The sequence below is a fragment of the Heteronotia binoei genome, chromosome 14, assembly GCF_032191835.1.
Source record: "Heteronotia binoei isolate CCM8104 ecotype False Entrance Well chromosome 14, APGP_CSIRO_Hbin_v1, whole genome shotgun sequence".
NCBI classification, from domain to species: Eukaryota; Metazoa; Chordata; class Lepidosauria; order Squamata; family Gekkonidae; genus Heteronotia; species Heteronotia binoei.
Window position 1 is genome coordinate 23,405,276 of NC_083236.1, and position 21,655 is coordinate 23,426,930.

General features: G+C 44.0%; 1 protein-coding gene across 1 annotated transcript in view; it reads right to left on the minus strand.

The window, feature by feature from the left end:
• The window catches only part of MRPS35 (mitochondrial ribosomal protein S35), a 23,557-nt gene extending 5,756 nt beyond the window's left edge, over positions 1–17,801 (minus strand). Inside the window, exons 1-7 of the mRNA XM_060253679.1 lie at positions 17,658–17,801; positions 15,398–15,456; positions 13,907–14,074; positions 11,105–11,165; positions 8,107–8,246; positions 5,063–5,172; positions 4,619–4,688 (exon numbers count right to left, since the gene is read on the minus strand). Of these exons, the coding sequence (XP_060109662.1) occupies positions 4,619–4,688; positions 5,063–5,172; positions 8,107–8,246; positions 11,105–11,165; positions 13,907–14,074; positions 15,398–15,456; positions 17,658–17,787 (738 nt within the window). The 5' untranslated portion in view covers positions 17,788–17,801. The remainder of the gene's footprint in view (positions 1–4,618; positions 4,689–5,062; positions 5,173–8,106; positions 8,247–11,104; positions 11,166–13,906; positions 14,075–15,397; positions 15,457–17,657) is intronic.
• Positions 17,802–21,655: the final 3,854 nt, after the last annotated feature.

A 21,655-nucleotide genomic window follows, 5' to 3' on the forward strand; every position in this document is an offset into this window, starting at 1 on the left:
CCAAGGTGAGCCCCAGGTGAGCAAGGCCTAATGCGTTATGCTAACGAGCTCCACCCCCTATTTTTCTACAAAATGACCCCTGGAAGCAAGTATATTTTTTGGAGAGGGGGTGGTAGGAAAGAAAGTACAATACAATTTAGAGGCTCCAGAGCATCGCTGCTGTGAGCCTGGCTGTCACAGCTTACACGGTAAAGTCACACAGACTTGTGCAGTGGTGGAAACTGCTGCCAAACCAACATTTAGAAAAATCTGTATAGTCAATCAAATCTCCAAAGCCAATTGCAAACCTTGCTACCAAAAGCCCCACTGCCTACCCACTTCCTAAAATTTATGCTGGGCATCAGGAAAAGAGGCCTCCACTGGCACCACCCTGGTGACACATGGTCTAGGGAGCTGTGCTCTCACAATTAAACAAGAATTAAGCATGCCCACGTTCTCATTTGTTATTAAAGCCAAACAACAGAACAATCCCCCCAAAACACCCCCCTAAATAGTGAACTGAGGGTGCGTTCACACTACACTGAATAATGCATTTTGCAATTAGATTTCTGCCAAAAATCCAGTTGCAAAATGCATTATTTAGTGTAGTGGGAATGCGCTCTAAGTCCCTGCATGATTGCCAGTTACCAGTTAAGAGCTGAAACACCGCTAAGAAGTCATTGCTCCCTCTGTGCACTATTCACCTGTACTTATATACACAGACAATCTTGTTATCCACCTATCCGTATGCTATTTTACAGGATGAACATGTATCTAACCATTATCAGAATGTCTCTGCTCTTCTGCACACACCCTTCTCTCATGAAAACCATGTTAACTTCTGCAAACTGAAAAGATGTATGCCTTGCCACTGGGTGGCAGCAAGGCTTCATGTTTTCAGACTTCAGCACACTGAGAACCTCAATGCTAGAGCCTGAAAACCAACACCTACACCCCTCCCCCCCAACGGAAGAATATACACAAATCAGAAGTCACGCTAACACTTCGGTGAATTCCCCACTGCTACCTAGTTTGGTTCGCAGCAACAGGACTGAGTGCACTTAAACACGGGTCTAGGGCTTAGGCCCCAGCTATGGGGTTTACTTACTAATTCAACCTAGTTTATCTCAAGATTATAGCGAGGTTAAAATAGGGGCGACCCCATCTATATCCCTCTGGGCTCCTTGGAGAAAGGCCAAATGACAAAAAGAATAACAAACCGCTGATTCAGTTAAAAAAAAAATCAGTGTTACTTTATTTGGCTGTCACATTAGCATCTGCGGCCTTTTCCATTAAAAAAAAAAAAGAATTATGGGTAGATCTGTTGCCAAAGTAGGTAAGGGAATCTGTGAGTAATATAAGATAAGGATGAGAGAATACGATTGACCCAGCTTCTATGGGAGAATGGGGATTGGAACATTGGCTATTTCAGATCTTCATCTGCCAGCCAGTCTAGCCACTATACTATGCTGGTGCTATAAACAGAATGGCACTCTCACGACGATTATACAGTAAAAAAAAAAAATTGGTAGCCATGTTAGTCTGTCTGGAGCAGTTGAAAAGAACAAGAACCTGGTAGCACCTTCAAGACTAACAAAATTTGTAGCAGGGGAGGAGCTTTCAGGCGTCACTGCTCACTTCTTCAGATACAACTAGAATGCCATTCCACTCACCTATCTGTATACTCCTCCATGCAAAAACAGAAAAAAAGCTCCACATAGGAAAACCAGGCGTGTCAGAAGGAAGAGTTTGAGCCTATCTTTCTTACTGAAACACAATCATTTCATGTGCAGGGAGGGTTGATTTGGATGGAGAGGATGATGATGATATTGGATGTATATCCCGCCCTCTACTCCTAAGAGTCTCAGAGCGGCTCACAATCTCCTTTACCTTCCTCCCCCACAACAGACACCCTGTGAGGTGGGTGGGGCTGGAGAGGGCTCTCACAGCAGCTGCCCTTTCAAGGACAACCTCTGCCAGAGCTATGGCTGACCCAAGGCCATGTTAGCAGGTGCAAGTGGAGGAGTAGGGACTCAAACCTGGTTCTCCCAGATAAGAGTCTGCACACTTAACCTCTACACCAAACTGGCTCTTGACACTTGAGAACCACAGCCCAAGGCCCAGTTGACAACCACAGTGATCATTAGTCCTCCTGACCCATCCCAATCCCATCCCACTGAGCTTAATGGATGAGTCAAGAGACGAACGTGGCCCCTCTGCCCTTACCCAACATCATTTGCTGCATCACACCAACTCCTAACCCTATTCTGTTACCAACATGAGAATTTTGGCACCATCATCAAAGAGTGATTTCCTCCCTTTCATTTAAATCACACCAAGATTAAGAATACATAACTTGTTTCGAGCCGCCAGTAATGTATCAAACTAAGCTTTTGCCTGAGGGATCACCCCGATCATGGAAAAAAAAATCCAGTGTGTCATGGCAAGTCATGAATTTTTCATTGAAATCAAAGACAATTACAACAGAGGAGGTGATTAAGTATTCATGTGGAAGTTGAAAGGTAATAAAAGGGCACGAGACTTGTGTGTATTCAATACACACCGAGCACTCGCAAGCAATATCGTATGGCCAAGTCTTCCATCACGGAGTAATGCTAGAGCCAAGGACAGACGCACTCATCTGGAATTCATGGGCCCAAAAGCCCAGCTTCCAGAACACTCAGAATCAATGTCTCAAGGAAACTGCTGCACCAGCAATGTAGAAATGCTCTTAGCGTGAATGTGCAAAGCATGGAAGCATGCCACCTGCCTCTCCATGCACACATGCCAAGAAGAACAGGAACGTCATTTCAGCAAGGTCACTCATTGGTGGTGAGGAGTCTTTCGTAGCAGAGACCCCTGTTTTGCACTATGGTAACCACCTGGTGCTTGGATCAGGACATGGAAATCCTCTGTCAGTTACACTGCACTACCTTGGAGACACCAGGTTTCTCGAAGCCAGTGCAACCAAACCCTTGGTATGGTCTGTGCTAGCAGACAAGAGCTTCTGATGACTCCAATATTGGCAATTCTCTTGACATAGGAGGGAGAAAAAGAAATCAAGATGACGAGGTGCAAAGTAATGGGATGTGATTGACTGGAGTGCTGGACTTGGGCCAGAAGGCTCTGGGCCAAAAGTTTCAAAACCCTCCCCGGGTTGCTAGGAAATTGAGCCCAGGTTCATCAGCTATCTTAGCCTAACACATATTGCAGGATTGTAACAGATAAAACAGTTCCCTGGTATGCCTTCTCAAAGGAAGGACAGGATACAAATATGGGAAATAAAAGAATACAAGACTTGATAACGGTGCCTGAGAAATTGCATTCAAGGCTGAGGAAAAGCTCAAGTTACTGGATACTATCTGCACTAACCAATGTTTATATTGGACTTTGTTTTGTATTCATTGGCGTCAGTCTGATGCTAACAGCGCTGGACTGTAGACAAAGAGGTCCTTCCTCCCCCACTTTTCCTATATTGCCTTTCCATTTATTTTTACATGCTCTTGCCAGTCTTGTACTCCAGGCCCTCATAATGTAGATTTACCTCTCTAAGCTTTATTGATGCCAGGAAAGCTGATAAAGAATCTCCAGGAACAGCTATGAAAAAGAAAGCCCGTTCTTTAAAACCACCATGTAACATGTTACACTGAAGGTCAGTGAACAGAGAGCGAGTGTGTTGTGCAATTTTAGCTTTCATATGGTGCTTTTGAGGGTTCTGAATACTCAGCACTGATAAGACACCCTTCCCCCAATACTGAAGACAGGAGGTTGCAACAAGAGGTATTAGCTTCCCTAGGAGCACCCAGTGGGTTTGGAGAGTGACAAAATTTGAACTGGAGATATTGAGCTGGAGATTAGTCACTATACTACACTATCAGGCCTGTCACCTGCCACAGCTATGTCTGTGTACCATGCAGAGAGAAGCACAAATAAGTCCCATGTTAATGGGCACTATTTGTTCTCACCCAGCTGGAAGCCTTAATGCTTCCCATTCATGGCTGTGGAAGTTCAGCAGTTCCACCATCTCCATGGTAAGCAGTGAGAGATCTATACTAGCAAGTGAACTTTCCAAAACAGCTCTGAGGTATGATGGAGTCATGCCAAGCTTTCCGCTCACAATGTCTGGGAAAGATGAAGAGCATTTCAGTAGCCATCTCGCATCATTAGTGCTCATCAGTTACAGACTGCAGAGGCTGCAGCCAGTGTGCACCCCACCAGAAAGAACTCCCCCTCCCACTGACTCACAGCTGACTTATGGCAACCCAGTGGGGTTTTAAAGGCAAGAGATGTTCCCAGGTGGTTTGCCATTGCCTGCCTCTGCATAGCAACCCTGGACTTCCCTGGCCCTGCTTAGCTTCTGATGAGACTGGGCTAGCCTGGGCTATCTAGGTTCGGGCAGAAAGAACATGGCGGAAACTGTTGCTTGTAAGCCACCTTCATGATCATTTGTTTCAAAGACAAAGTACAAATCTTCAAAATAAATAATGAATCCAGCTATGCAAAACAGTAGCCTTGACCCAGTCAGTACAGGTGTTCAGTGGATTTCCTCCCCTCCTTAAATGTAAGCTATGACTTCGGAGTGATGCCTAAGCACAACTTTATCCAGCCTTGCTTTCAGTTCTCATGCATTGATTCTTACCCATGATTCGTGGAACAGCACTGTCAGAAGGTATGCTCCGTGGTCATAGTTTTGCCTTCTTAAGGGGCACCTGAGAGGCAAGAAAAACACAGTCAAGGTGGTATTCTTTCCAGTATTTTATCAGGGTTTTTAAAAAGTCAGTAGTCAAATTCACATTAGACTGAATAAGTTGAAGAAGCATTGCCCTTTAGGGTCCTTCACAATCCCCCGTCTCCATTTTTGAGCCTAGTAGGGTCAACATCGCCTACTTGCATTCCTTGTCCAGACAGTGGGGGAACAAAGACCAATTAAGGTTTGCCAGGTCACAGCCACTGTCTGCAACACTGCCCAATGGTCTTTAAATCCTATCAGCTGCTTAGTGGGACAGAAATGGATACTGGAAAAGGTCTTGACTTGCTTACGTATGTAGGGCCCACATTAGATCATTTTCTCATGTTACGATACCTGTCTGTTGTAATGGTCAGGGTATCTGTGCCCTTGCAGTATCTCTCCCCTACAAGTTTAATGAACTTCTTTTTTGCATGGTCATCCAAGTTGAGACTTGAAAGCTTTACCTGGGAAAGAAAAAAAGAAGGGTGGACCTCAAAGTGTAAAACTTGTATTCAGTGCTTAATCAGTCTCACAGCAAGTTCAGCACCTTGTACAGAAGTTACGACCGTTTCTTCCAGAGAAGACCAAAGAATGATTGTGTGGAAGTGCACGTAGCTGTTCACACAGCTGGATTTTGTGATGTGAGGAAAGAAAGAAGAGTATTCCTCAGACGCAGAAGCCAGGAAGACTGCAGTTTTTGACGACACCATGTGCAATGGCAGGAGACAATGGGTGGGCTAAATGGAACAACTGAGCATACAAGGGTGAGTGAGCAAAAGTTCAGCTGATGTCTAGAGAGCTCTGCGCACAAGAACATTTAGCACTCCCTCCACAATGTATTTGGTACATCTTCAAAGCCATAAAGTCTCAAAACTTTTCTTTTTTTAAAATCAAAGTTGAAACTCTCAGAATTGGAATTCTGTGCTGTTGCAGAGCATGAGACTGGGCATTGTCCGGCAGCCCCCTCAAAATGAGCAGGATAATAAACAAAAAAGGGAATCACAGTTAATGAGACAAGCAACAAAAGAAACAACTACTGTGATATGCTGACTAACAATGTTTAATAAAACCATTTAAAACCTCCATATCTTTTTATACTTCATATTATAACAGAGGTCCAATTCTCACATTCCCATATTACAAAAAAAATTCCTATGAGCACCCGGATGTAGGCTCATTTTGTCAATGGACTTCCTCAGGAGTAATCCTTCCTATGTTTCTTCCAGGGTTACCAGCCTCTAGTACCAACCCAATGTTAAAGTACTTCTGCAACATCTTCTTTCTCATTCATTCAATGACACTTAAGCAATGGGAGGAGCTGGGAACAATGCCGCTACAATGCCACTACAGAATCTTAATGAGGAAAGCAACACTATTTATATAATGGAGAAAAAGATGAACAGGGAAAGATTTTGGAAGAAATTTATCTTATTTTATTTATTTAATAGAATTTCTAGCCCACCCTTCCTTGCCCAACAGGGCAAAACGTAAAAAGATTTAACAAAATTAATAGAAACCAAGAGTTAGGCAGAAATCCTAAGCAGCAAATAAACAAACTAAATTGATTTTGTGACCCAAAACAGATTTGGAGCTGCAGATTGCAGAAACTGTCTTGAAGCAAGGGGTTAACAGCAAGAAACATTCAAGGCTCAAAGAAGTGTCTATGGGCAATCGGATTCTGCTATACTGCAATAAGATCTTAGAAAGCGGTTAAGTTCTGGACAGTATCACTTCAAAATGTAGGGGTGTGTGGCTTTATTTGTTGTTTAGTAATTCTGTAATGGACTTAGTTGCACACCATGGATCTCCTCTGGTCAATGCCTTAATCCTAGTACTCACCGAGGTGGTAAGTCAGTATCTGAGACTCTGGACTCTACCACTTTGAGAGGCCACATGATTGACTGCTCCTTTTCAGGGGGGAAAAAATCCCTTCACCTAGAAAAGGAGTGTGCTAGGGAGAAATCTAGGCTGGAAGGCTTCTTCCCCCCAAAATTTAGATTTATTGGCAGAAGGAATTATTTTTGTACTGAAAAAACATTCCATCATGCAAACCTGCTGTTTACCACCTTAGTGAGAATGAGACCAGAGTTCCCAGCCAACAGCAGCCTTGATGCCATCTGCTTTTCACCTTCAAAGCTCTCTCTGTCCCACTCCTCCCAGCAGATTAGGTTGTCAGGGAATTAAAAGGATGCTGCCACAGGACAGGATTATCAATCAAATCTCATCTGATCATCAGTGCTAGGAGAGGCCAGATGGCTGGCTATTTCATTTTTTAATAATCAACACCCAGGACACCTCACAACATGCAGCCTTTACAGATGACCATCCTGAAAAGAGAGGAATGAGCTGTTGTATCTACAGAAGGGAATAATGTTTCTAGGATTGACCATTTGAGATGCAAGATATTATCTCAACCTGGACATGAAGATGAATGTGATCCATTTCCCTCTGTTATTTTAAGGATTACTGAGAATGCAAAGTGCCTTGAATGCTAAAAATGCATTTTATAAATGCTAAAAATAAATGCTACTTGCGGCCATTCTTAGTTTGCTCCAAGCTTCTCTCATTCTTTACCCTATCACCTCCATTTTTCTCCCCAAAGTCAACTCTATATTGGAAAGGCCCAGGGATCTTTTTTTCGCTTATGCTGAAAGTTGTAAAAGACACTGACAGAACTGCACTAAGTTAAGTTATTCCACAAAAGTTAAAACAATTATAAACCACCCAAAAACTCATTAAACCCAAAATAATAGAGTGGAATCCTTGTAATCACAGACTAAATTTTTGTTCCATGTTCCCTACCAAAACTTCTGCCCTGTTTGAACAGGCACCCTGCAAGTGTGAACGCCGGAAGCCAGTTCCACTCAATTTTACTTCAGTGCATGTGATACCACTCAAAGCATAGAACTTTAAATGCTACTTGAAATGTACTTATTTAAAATAAGTTATATCACTTCTCAGGTATAAAGGTACTCAAAGTGGTTGCTGCTTACGCTAAAAATTACTGGATGCTTATTAGGCTGCTCTTACTACAGAACTGGTTGCCTTTTCAGAATTAGAGACTGGATTTGTACCCTGCCCTTCACTTAGAGTCTCAGAGAGGTTTGCCTCTCCTTTCCCTCTCCCTCCCCATAACAGACACCCTGTGAGGTAGGTGGGGATGAGAGAGCTCTGAGAGAACTGTGACTGACCCAAGGTCACTCAGCTGGCTTCACATGGAGGAGTGGGGAATCAAACCCAGCTCTCCTAGATAAGAGTCTGTGCACTTAAGTCACTATACCAAACTGGCTCTCTTTTTTGTACTGGCAAATGTTTTCTATGACCTTTTAGAAGCAACAAGTTCCACAATCAACCTCTAAGAACCCAATGTTGGGATGGGGAGGGGACAGTTTACTTACTCTTAAAGTCACCACTCTTGCTTTAGGGTTACGAACAGATGGGCCTGCTGAAATGTAGTCTGTTGTTTCAATTTCTATGGGAAAATGCTGCCTACATTTCTCATCGTTGTCCAGGGCAGCTGGCCACTCCGTGCAGAAGTCTGAAGAGTCAACATTTCATTTCATAACACATTATCCACTGTTAAGCCAGCCAACAGAACTGTGTTTAATAATACCAGTTTCACTCCTTTTCCATGAAATAAAGGCAAAAATTACCTTTAAAAGTGCTGATTGTAAGAGGCACAAAACCAGACTGAAAAAGTACATAGCAAATGAATGAACAAATCCTTATAGCTCACCCCATATGCCTTTACCATTCCCTCTAAGGATCCCGATCAGGGACAGTGCTGGGGGTTTTGCCACCCCAGGCCGCCCGCACAGATGCGCCCTCCATGGGGGGGGGGGGGCTGAGTGAGGCTGCAAGCAGCAGTGCAGTTGCTGCCCCGCCACCAGCACTGGCAAGGGTGAGGCTCCCGGTCTCCACATATGTGCCGTTGCTGCTTTGCCTCTTGCGTCTGTGACGCGGAGGCAGAACAACGGCAAGCAGTGGCAGTGCGTACATGGAGACTGGGAGCCTCACTGCTGCTTCTGAGCGGACTATTGCCATCCGCTCAGAAGCAAGGGAGGGCCCAAACCGGCACCCTCAGAAGCAAGGGAGGGCCCAAACCGGCACCCTGGTGCCCTTTATCCAGCTCTGTGCTCCCGGCAGCCGCCTACAGCTGCCTAATGGTAGCGCTGGCTCTGCTCCCGTTGGCCATAGAACATGAAGTCTCTTCCACATCTTTTACCTGTATCCCAGAATGGTTTCAATGATAGCTTATCAGGGCAACACAAACAAGGCACAGTTACCCAAATCCTACACCAAGCCAGGGCATGTAGGAAATCTCCATGTGATTCACTGGAGAGGGGGGGTTGTTAGAATCCTGAAAGCTAGTTTTGTACATTCTTCTTTTAACTGTCCTTTGTAGATCTGGGGCATGAACACTGCTCAAAGAGCGATTCACATTTCTTATGATAGGGTGGCACATTTCTGACTGGAGGCTTGAAAACCTCTGAAGAATTGGTTAACCAGATTGGAATGGGTAAAGGAGGAGATGCTTACCGAAACTTTGCCAGCTTCTCAAGCCCTTTTTATGACTATATTTATTATATTTACATTTATATCCCACCTTCCTGCCCACAGAAGGGTCACCAAGGTGGCTAACAAATTAAAACATAAATAGTAAAACCATTTAACATTCCAACACATTACTAAAGCAGAACTAAATGACATAAAAAGACATAAAAACTACTAAGAAATCAGACAGGAATGAGGCAACATCCAGCACAATAAAAAGTCTTCAACTGCTGGCAGAAGAGGGCAAAAGCAGGGGACAGACAAATCTCCTTGGGAAGTGACTTCTGGAGATCTGGTACCCAACCAATGTTCTCTCTAAGCTGCAGAGTCTTGTGAGCAAAAATTCTACTTTGTGAACTATTGGCATGAAAGTTGTGAGCTGCTGCATAAATTATTGCGCTTTGGGGGTCATCCTTCCTGAGCTAAGACAAAAATGTGTGAGCTGGAGGCTAAAAATATGTGAGCTAGCTCACGCTAACTCAGCTTAGAGGGAACACTGTACCTAGCTGCACTTGTTCCAGTGGGCCAGATCCCGATAGACCTCTGACCACCTGGAAAAGCTTTAGCTGACCACACTGTGTGCGGATACAACAATGGCAGAAAAGTGTTGTTTCTTTGCTGCCCTCACTGCTATGGAATGAGCTTTTGCCCGTGCCTTATCAGATTTACCCCAAGTCTTCCTCCACTGTTGCTCTAGCTGTCTTCTTTACATTTTTATCATCCACAACCCTTTGGCAACCAAGGAGCTACCTGGGCTCTAGAGATAAGGTATAGGGAGAGACCATGTTAACCCACCCAGGTCCTTTCCTAATTCTAGAGGTCAACCAGGGCATCAACAGGGGAACCTATCAAAAGGAAATCCCCTAGAGTCATCAGAAAGCATCAGGCTCGGGGGTTGGACCATTTTAAAATACTCCCCCAACCCAACCAAACAGCAGTCTGTCTATGACAAAGGAATGGTCATCAATTCCTCCACAATTAGATCACGTTTCCTCCTGTCCTGAACAAAATAGCAGAGCAAGAGTGTGACCAGCATAATGCGCAGGACCAGGTATTACCTGAGATAGGCCCAGGGTTGACATGGAGGCCATGGAATCCTGAGCCATCCTGACAAGTCCGCTTCAGTATGAAGCTTGAAGTCTCCCAGGGCAACTAGTACAGGAGTCCTCAACACCAACCCCAAGACCACCTCTGTCAGCTCAGGGAGTCTGTTACGCTGCAGGGTGATATCTATACTCACAAGTACATGAGCAAAATCACAATCCTATCTCTCAATCTTAACATTAGGTACACAGCTGCAAAACTGGTAGTGTCCTGAATATGGGCATGATTTCCATACTACCTCCACATAAAGCTGCAGTGGCACAATCATGTGCTTCTGAATGTGGACATAGCAGAGGCAATTCCCAGACGGGTACCACAAACAAAATACACATAACTGCATCATTCACAAACAGTACTGGATTGAAACACAGAGATGTTGACTCCCACGCATGAAGTCAGGCCCACATTACATTTCCTTATTTGCTTTCACAATTCATGAGCCCACCTGTTCTCACAGGCTACTGGGACCCAGATTAAAAATAATATCACAGGTTTAAAACAATGAATGACTGAAATAGGCACCAGAAATCTTACAAAAGTTCTGATATAGATACTTCTTAACCTGTCCCCATTAGGCTTTTAATAGCTGCTAAATTATTAACTCCTTATAAATTCTTTTGATTCACTGAGCACCTTTAACAGAAATAAAAACTGCAGCTTCACCTGTCAATTTCAGGTTTTTCTTTACATGCACTTCTTTATTTTACACCAAAACCGGACACAAAATATGAGACTCACCTTTAAGAGCAGCACAGTGTTTCCTGATGGCAATTGGTGTTAGATGCAAGAAATTGGGGATCTGAAAGAATTATGTATAGACATTATATATAGGAATCTGAATAATGACAGAGAACAGAATTTAGGATAGTTCTATGCTGCTGTATCACTGCAGGTTAAAACACAAACATCAGTTTTAAAAAGATGGCTACCCAATAAACAGAGACAAAATTAACATGTATTTAAAAACTGCAGCAATATTTAGTCAGCCACTCTTAATGCTATTAAATGTCCAGGCAAACGAATATCACTTAAATGCCATCAATTTAAATGCCAGTTTAGTAGTCATGAGGACAGGAGTTTCACATGCAAGGTGCACTAGTGAAAAGATTCAACCACTTAATACTTGAAGGTGGATGTCTCAGAGCAGGCTTTTTGTAGGTTTTAAGAACTGGGCAGATTTTTATGAATGATTCAAGAACTGCTGTCATTCAGAACCTAAATCTCAGATCATTTACGGCTTTATAGATCAACACCAGAGCTATGAATTGTGCCTTGAAACAAACACAGCCAATTACATTTTTAAGTACTAGGAAAGTATTTTTCCTCCTGTCTGTAGAAGTTCACAGCCTTGCAGTAATGCTCATAAGCAGCCCTATTTAACACAGCAGCTGATGCTGGGTGATACTAAACAATTAATAATTGTGATTTGAAAGAAACTGCAGCTGAAGCTAGTTACCGTTGTTTTGTGCCATACACACTTGGATGTCCACCACTGGCTCTAGGTCTAATAAAAAGCCATACAGAACAGACTGAATTCCCATTCAACTACATCACCAACTAATAGCACTTTGGTATCACCTGGACTGAGCTTTGGCTTATTAGTCACCATAAGAGACTTGACTGCACTTAACACAAACACATTCTGCACATTATACACTCATTCAGAACATCTGTGGTCTCAACTAGATCTGATGAAAAGGAGAAACAGAACTGAAAAGACAATCAGCTTAATTCAGGAATGTGTGAAGTTAAAAGCCAACACTCTTGGGAATATCTTGTCTCAAAACAGGTTGCATGCAACTAGCTAGCAGCTGCCAAAATCATTCTGATTTACAGAAGGCTTCTTTAAGTGTGACCTCATGGCATCTCACTCTGAATTCCTAGAAACCCTCTTCCAGTGGTTTCATATAGATGCTAAATAGCATAGAGCAGGGATGCCCAGCACAGTATGCCTGTTAGTGCCATGCTTCCCACCGACACCTTTTTTGGTGCCTACAAAGTGTTTCAAAAAGTGATGGGGATCAACTGGGGCTTGTGCCCAGCAAGGCTTCCGATTGGCTGTGCAGATTTTAAAAATGTTGCTTTGGCAGCAGCTACCACAAGAAGTACAAGAATCCTCACTGCTAGAGCAGCCATTTGTCAGAGTACCAAAAGTGCTCGCAAGCTCAAAATGTTTGGGGACCCTTGGCGTAGTAGATAGTATAAATGGAAGAGAAAAGGGGAGCAGTCTCTCAGAGCAATCTTCTGAAACTAATCTGTCAGATAGAAGGGGAATCCACAAAATTGCAGAGTCACTAATTCCCATTCCAGATAGTCTAGCCAGGGGTCTCCAACCCCGGTCCATGGACCGGAACCGGTCCATGGCCTCTTAGCAACCGGGCCGTGGAGTGAGGCAGAGCAGCCCTGCCAAACTTTTTGCCAAAGGAGGCAAAGCAGCCTCACCACCCCTTTCACCCGCCTGAAATCTGGGCGGACTAAAGAGGCAGCGCAGCTCAGCTCCGAAGCACCACCTCTTTCATCTGCCCAGGCCCCGAGTGGGTGGAAGGAGCATCATGGCAGCAACCTTCACTTACCATTTAAAGACCCCCACGGGGGGCAGGGACGGGGGGGGGCTGCCTGGGGCAGCAAAAAACCAAGCATACCCCACCACTGGTCTGTGGAAAAACTGTCTTCCACAAAACCAGTCCCTGGTGCCCAAAAGGTTGAGAACCACTGGTCTAGACTAAGGCTACCATTGCTGATTGTATCAAATGACACTGAAAAGTTCAGAAGAATCAATAATCACATTGATGCACCTCTCTCCAAGCACACAAGGTCCACCAGTGCAGCAAAGGCAGTTTCAGTACCAAATCCAGGTTGGAACCTCGACTGAGAAGATATTCAAGTTCATCCAGGAATGTATCAGGTTGAGGGGCCAACACACTTGGAAGTATCTTGCCACAGAAGGGGTTATTAGCTAGCTGGCAGTTGCCAAACCACCCTGGTTCAGCGAAGACTTTCTTAACTTGTGTTCTCATGACATCCTAGGACTGCCCACTCCTTCAATATTAATTTATCCTTCGGGTTGAATAACTCACCCGGTCTTCCCAACACTGACAAAGGTCACTGAAACTGGTGGTAGACAACTTGTTCCCTAACACCTTTTCCATGTTTTCAGGCCACACCAATGGAAATTCATCCTAGCATAGACTATTACACTGGTCCCTGAATTTGCACAGAAAATAATGCAGGATCCAAATCACAATGAGCACAAGTGGTTTTCTCAGCAAATTGCAAGGAAAGCATCCTGAGGAGTCAGATGGCGAAGATTGCTTTGATCTAGTTTTTCTCTTTGCAACTACTCTTTTGTTACCACCAGACACCCAGAAAGCAGGGAGTCAACAAAGTTCTAACCAGCAGGAATTTTAATTTTGAACTGAGCTGAATATATTTTATATATAACAGCTGCTTTGGGAACCTATAAATATCAATGTGGTGTAGAAAATTGAATACCACACATCTGCAACAATGTCATTTTAAGAAACCAATATTTAGTCTTACCTTTATAAGTTCCAAGTTGCCTTCTTTCACAGGAGGTACTCCTCTTTTCACTGGGTAGCCCATCCGAATGGGGAGGGGCACTGAAGAAGGTTTAAAAGCAGCTGTGGCTGGGTAAACGCTGGTCCAGTCCTGATCAACCTCCATCTTCTCAGTCCTGGGAGGTCCAGGCTAACAAAAGTTGCAGAGGAAGAAATCAAGGCTTGATGGTGGATCTATATATTCAATACGCTGAGGGATACTACTCATAAAACTCAGTCTGCTGGAGAAGGTAACCCACCAGCTTCAATAGCTAGATGGACTTTCAGGAACTTCAAACATAAACCCACCCATAAGAATTCCGACCAATGCAATGCTCTAGTGGAAGCAGGTCTTGGAATTCGATGGGTTCAAATTCCTGCAGTATGGCCTTGGGCCAACTACTGTCTCTCACCCTCCCCTCAAAATTACATACATCACTCTTCTTTTCATTTTATTCCAATAATAAAATAAGCCTTTTTATTCAAATTATCCAAAGACTACCTTTGTGCTCTTGACATGTCATAGGTAACTAAAGTACTGCAGTGCTACACATTCCTAGCACTGAACATCAAAGCAAGAGCCATACCCTGCCTGGTGCCAACTTGTTGAACCCTTTGCATTGATTTACTTGGTTTCAGCACATGTTGACATGCTGGTGACAGAAAGTGCTGTCAAGTTGCAGCCAGCTTATGGTGACTTCACAAGTTTTTCAAGGCAAGAGATGAAAAGAAGTGATTTGCTGTTGCCTGCATTTGTGCAGCAACCCTGGAATTCCATGGTGGTCTCCCGTCCAACCCTGCTGAGCTTCTGAAATCTGAAAAGATCTGGCTAGTCTCGACCATCAGGCCAGGGCAGTTTTGATATGCTACCCTGACACTGCCATCACACCACTGGCTATGGACAGAGTTATAGGATGGCCGGGTACTTCAGGCTCAGGCAAATTGCTGTTGTATATCTAGCTGTAATCCAACTAGAGACACAACTATGCTACAAATTTAAACAGTTTAAAATCAGTTTACAGTTACTAAGACGTTTTTGTGAATGAAGGAGTATATGCTGATGCACAATGAACGCTAAGAACTGTAGTGCTGTAAGGGTATCAAGAATTTTTGTTTAGGGTTTTCTAGCTCTTTCAGAGGTATAATTTGTAGGATTCCCTGCCCGAGAACAGTAACAGTTAAACATGCTCAAAACCGATTTCTCTTCAGTATAGATATGTAAAGTAAAACATACACAGTAAGAATAGATATATACTGAAGATTCAGGTGGGTAGCCACGTTGATCTGAACAAAGTTTGAATCCAGTGGCAACTTTAAGACCAACGAAGTTTAATTCTGGGTATAAGCATGTATACAAATACATCTCAAGAAGTGTGCACGCACACAAAAGCTTGTACCCAGAATTAAACTTGCTGGTCTTAAAGGCGCCACTAGACTCAGACTTTGTATATGCCACACCTCTTTAACTTCTCACCTCTCTCTTTTGTCTTCCGTTTAGTCTTCCATTTGGTCTTCCCCTCTGTACTGATGTACCTGTAATGTAAAAACATTTTAAAATATTAGAATACAGAAAAAAAATAGTACTAGATAAAGCAGGTGCAACACTCCCTATCTAGTTGATTTCTGGTGTCATCCATGTTAGCAGGCACAGCTATGCAGGAGTGGTACTCTGAGGGATGGGGTAGTGACAGTCTTAACTAGGCATACCTTATGGATCACCTTATGGATGCACACCAGGATCAAAACCACCAAAGGTGGGCTCAACTTGGCTCAATCCATCTTCAAGTGTTTCAGAGTATGTGCAAAACATTTGCCCCTCCAGTCTCCACAACATATGATGCAGCAGAGAATCCAGGGCAGATGGCATGGCTTCCAGGGATGGTTAAACACTGGCACCTCAATTTTTAAATATTTAGATCATTTTAGATATTTACAGAAATCACAGAGTCTGATGAACAGGCTGCTGTGAACCTTAAGACTAGCAATAAACATTTCTTTAAATATACCAGAAACAGGAAAACAGAGAGAGAAGCAATTGAGACTTTGATGACTAAGATAAAAAGACAACTTAAGGAAGAGGAGAGATGTCAGAGACAGCTCAACGAAATCCCTGAAGCTGTTTTCTCTATGAAAAATGTGGGGCAGAATGCTACAGTGGACCTCTTGCTTTCGGAATGGTGCCTGAAAAAAATGAGTCAAAGGCAATGAGAGAAGAAACTGTAGGATCAATTGAAAATTGCCAATTATCTGAATATGGATGGCAATATACCCAAGAGACAAAAATGTGTAACCGCTGAACATAACTTGTTGCTAAAAATATCTTCATTACCCACTAGAAAGTCACAAATATAGCACCAATTTTAAAGAGAGGAGTGTGTGTCCTGAGAATATCCAGGAAATTAGCCTAATGGCCAGTTAACCTAACAGCTGTTCTAGACAAATTAGTAGAAACACTTGTTAAAATATCACAAAACCTACATTTCTGCTCCCATTGCATGGTCCGATTCATATATAGCTCAAATGTTTACAGTTATTTGGCTACTGGTCACAAGAGAAGGCTTAGCTAAGGACACATTAAATATGTAACTCTCACCCCCAAAGACTGAAGTGTTGCATGCACCCCATTCTACCATCTCCGTCTGCTGCAGACTGGAATGAGATAGAAACACTCCTGGAGTGGTCACACATCCATAGTTTTGCAAGACTGCAAGGATGCCTAAGGAGCTTGGGGGCACACCTACTCTCCTGGGCATTCCCTAAACTATGGAAAACTGAAATGTTCAGGAAACCTTTTTAAATAAAGGTAACAGGGCTGTACTATGACAGCACAGTTCAGGAAGGTGCATTAATAAAGGGAAAGGGACTGCAGACACCCACTCTGGATGGAAGAATGCTCCCACTATATAATTCCTGCATCGTTTAACTTGCCATGTCTAAATGCTGGTGCTTCATTTGGATTCACTGTTTGGTTAGCCTTACCTCTCAGTGAGAATGGTGGGCTTCAAAATAAAATAAACCAAACAGGGCCTGCCTTGCACAGCATCAGAGCCTGCTCTACACTAAGCAGAAAGCCGGTTACCATAAACCAAGGGTGGCCAAACTTGCTTAACGTAAGAGCCACATAGAATGAACATCAGACGTTTGAAAGCCACAAGAGGGAGGGAAACAGATGGTGGTGGGAGGGAGAGATGGAAAAGAGCAACTTTAAATGCATTCTCCAAGCTGCCAGGTTTGCATAATTTAAAGAGATAAATGCTCTTTCTAAGTCAGCTGATGGGGCGGTGGGCGCTTCGAGAGCCACACCGCATGTGTGAAAGAGCCACATGTGTCCTGAGCCGCAGTTTGGCCACCCCTGCCATAAACTGAAGGCTGCAAAAATGTACTCGGATGGCTGCCTCCATTTCGAAAAACCGCAGGTTCTAGTAGGTGATACCTCCTATGGCCCTTGCTATCCTGAGTCCTCTCCCCAGCAGACAAAGGGCGACAAGGCACGCCGCTCCCACCTAGACCCATGGAATGGGGGTCCCCGTGGCCCCACCACCATGCACGTGCAGTCTGCAACTTGCGAAGCTGGGCCTTGTGTGTACTCGGCGGTAGCCCCCCCCCTCCAAGCCAGCCCCGCGGTACCGACTCGCGAGCAAGCAGGCACCCGCCACCAAAGCACGCTGATTCCCGGGAGACGGAGGGGGGGGGGGGCACGCGGCCTATCAGGACGCAGGGCCCAGGCAGCCTACCTGGGAGACCCCCCGCGCCGCCCCTCAGCGCGACCGCGTAGCCCGCAGCGCCGCCAGCGCGTAACCAGGGCGGGAGCCTGCGGGGCAGCCGCGGGGCCAGAGACCTGCTGGTCCAGGCGGCCGCCGCCATTTTCCGGCGTGGAGGGAGGCGGCGCGAGCTGCGGAGCTCCGCCCGGCCGGATGAGACGTGAGCAGGGTCGGCTGAGGCGGCGTTTAGACGAGTCGGAGGCCTGGCTTCGCCCGGGGCTTGTGAGAAAGGCGCCCGAGCCGCTTCAGCTTTGGGGAGACTATTGAGGGGGGCCACGGGGCGCCCCCTCCGCCACTGACGAGATGCCTAACTACCCCTTGCACGTGGGCCGCCTAGAGATGTTAAATTTCCGGGAATTTTGAAGCTCAGGAAGAAACCCGGGTTTTTTTAACGGTTTTTTCGGGAAGAAACGGAATTTTTTTGGAAATTTTTTTTAAAAATGCTACATTAGCATTTTTTCTTGTCTTTTCCGGATTGAAAGTCATTCTGTTGTTACTTGAGGAACATAAAATATGACTATGGACAATTTTTACATGGCATGAAATTATCACAGCTAGCATATTACAAATATAGTGCAACAACAACAACATAGACCTTTATTGGCATTAATGCAAATATAGTGTATCCAAACAATTATTACAAACAGAATTTACTTTTTAAAATATTTCTTTGTAATTGTAACAAGTGGAGCAACAGTCTCCTGAACTGTTTACTAGTTTATGTGGAACAGATTAAAAAACCTCCACAAAACAATTTTTAAAAATCCAGAAGTAACAATTATTCATATTTCCTCTCCACAGTATTAAATAATAATAAAAAAACCCATTCATCCTGTTAAAATAAAACGTTCCATAATCAATTTCTTTTTTTAATTTTTCCAATTTTTTGGGGGGGGGGAAGGCTTACAGAAAAAAAACGGGAAAAACCTGTTTCCCCCCCCCCGAATTTTTCCGTTTTTTTCCCGAGCCTTCACATCTCTAGGTCCACCCCCAAGTACCACGAAAGACGGCTCTTGTCATCCCCCCTCCACCGCATAATGGCAGCCGGCTACATTTATTTATTTATAGGACAGAGTTTGAGTCCAGTAGGACCTTTAAGACCTACAAAATTTAATTCCGCATATAAAGCCATGTCTCCCCCGCCTAACTAAAAACCTGGGTTCAAATATGTGGTTTGGCCTGGTGTCTAAAAGAGAAAAGTAGGGGCCCAATGAGCCTCAAGGAGAAATGGGTAACAGAGCAGCAGAAAATGCTGTCTTTAGTTGCAGTGGCAACGAATTACAGTGCCCTAAGAATGCTATCCAGGGAGTGAACCTTATTGAATTAACCCCAGAATATGAGTACACCTTCTTAATCTTGTTTTCTGAAGCAGGTGAAACATGCCAGCATCAAATAGTGGGTGTTGCAGGAATACCAATACAAGTTTTAAGGACTGTGTGTTCTAGAGCAGCAAGGACTGACAATCATGGATCATACCAAAGAGATGCTAAGATTTAGGTATGCAGGGGTATTCCGCATTATAAACTGGAAAGGAACTTTAATCCTTTATTTAAAGAGAATAGCAAAAGGTTTTCTGCTGATGCTCTGAGGTTCTTTATTTGGGTTGCCAACTGCCTGAGTGGGAAATGCCCTGTCCCCTTTAGTAGAGATTTAATTGGGTGTTACTTGATAAGTGATGTATGTCATGAAAAACTACAGCTTCCCATTTCCACGCAGGAAGCCACAAATGAAGGCTTCGGAAGGGTGTTTAGCCAAGCCTGTATGGAAATTGAGGAGGAACTGCAACTCATGTATGACTGTTACACAAAAAAGGAGAGGGGGCCAGTACATACTGTATCAAATGCACTTGATTCCCAGTGTAGATAGGGACAGCGTGTTGTATGAACAGGACTGCAGTAGTTCCAGCTATCACATGATCATTTGCCTAAGGTTTGGTATTCTGCTGAACAAAATAGATATTCTACGTTTTGGGGCTTAAATGTTTTTCTCTTGACTTCTCATCCTGACCTGCCAGGCTCAACCTTAGCTGACTGAAAAGTATCAAATTTCACTGCTTGTCTCAGCATGGCCTACTCTGATACGTTCATCTCGGTTGGTGGCAGTTGTGTGTCTGTGGTAAAGTCAAGGTAGGCCTTCAGTAAGTTATTCAGCAAACATTAATATGAGTAGCAGACTTCAGTGATTTGAAACAACAATATCCAGGTGGAGGTTACTTTTAATATTACAATTACAGCTGCAGTGTTTGGTTCCGGTTTCTACTTTAAAAAATCAATTGTTTTAAAAGGTGTGCCTGATTAATCATATTTTTTAAAAAAATAGTTGCTATAAGTTGTAGAGTTAGATCCAGCCAAGTTTTCAGGCAGTGAGAAAGAAAGGAGTTGTCCCTTCAGACCACTACAAGAAAAGCTCTGCTCAGAATCATGGGACTTGCATAGATAAAAGCCACATGGGATGGGGGAGTTGTATAGAGGGGTGTGAGGTGAGATTGAAAAAGCTGGCTGACTCTAGTCCTGAGCTTAACCATGCAATGTAGACACCATCCTAGAAGAAATATTCTTTCTCTCTCCAAAACAGAAGGGAATGGCTCTCTGAAGAGAGAACATACTTCAACATCACACTGTGGGATCACAAATAAAAGCTGATGCTATCTTGGAGGCATATTGTGTATGTCTATGAGAGAGAAGGGAGGTTTTGCCTTCCATCTTTGTACTGCATGATGATGGTATTCGTGTCACTAGGATATGGGAGGGCCACTCCAGGAACTTCCAAGTCCACCGCAAAGAAACCTGAGATTTTCCTGTTTGCTCTAGTCCTCAGCTCTTCCTCACTAGGCATACACAAAGCACCAGTTAAAATTAATACCAGGGCAGCATGCTGCTGATATCAGCACAGCACTGCTCTAATAAATCATTGTAATAGGCTCTCTCAGAAGAGAGAACATTTCTTTAAAAGTTCCAACTCAAAGGTGTTGAGAGCATCGCAACTGCGCTTGAGTCCAAAGCAACATGTAGCATTCATGAATTGGCATCCTGTTAATACAGGATGCATTGAGGCACCTCCACACAGAACACAGCGAGACAAGGAACAAGGCAACGCAGCACACTCCAGCATCGGGAGGACTGTGGATGTCCTGCAGGAAAGTTTTAACTGCCATTTCTCTGAGAGCTTTACTGATTGGGTGGCAGATTGAGCCCTTCCTGCAGATACCCTTTTGAAAGGCAAAAGGAGATGTGGCCAGTGTGGTGTAGGTTAAGAGCATCAGACTCTAATTTGGAGAACTGGGTTTGCTTCCCCACTCCCCTTCCACATGAAGCCTGCTGAGTGATCTTGGGCCAGTCACAGTTCTCTCAGAACTCTCTCAGCCCCACTTACTTCACAAGTTGCCTGTTGTGAGGAGTGAAAGGGAAAGGTGGTTGTAAGCTGCTTTGAGACTCCTGTGGTGTGTATAAAACCCAAGTCCTCTTCTTCACTCCGAGCATATCACCCAGACACCTCTGTAACACACAAGAATCCCAGGGCCTCCATCCCTCTCTTCCTCCTCCAAGGTAGGGCTTCAGGTTCCAGAGAGCCATTTTTATAAGCCACAATAAGGACAGTAACAAGCAACTGCACATTCATAGAAGGCATTTCTGCCCCCTCCCCATTCACTACTTCCCTTCACTAAGGAAAGCCACTCATGAAAAACAGGATCAAGAGGGTTTACATCTCACCAAAGGGGAAGCTAGCAATAAGGCAAAGCTCATTTTTTTAGCCAGCAACAATCAGCAAAACAGAAGTCAGGACTAGAGCCCACACCTCAAACACCCTCACCCAGGGGACTTCAACGTGGTGCCACAACTTTCCTGTGGTGTGTCAAATGCTCCTAGAAAGTGGGCATAACCAGGTGGGCTTTTTTGTGTTTTTGATGTTTGTGGAATAATGTTGACGGTACCTTTAATGTGCAAATAGCAGCGTTATATTCTAAAAACACA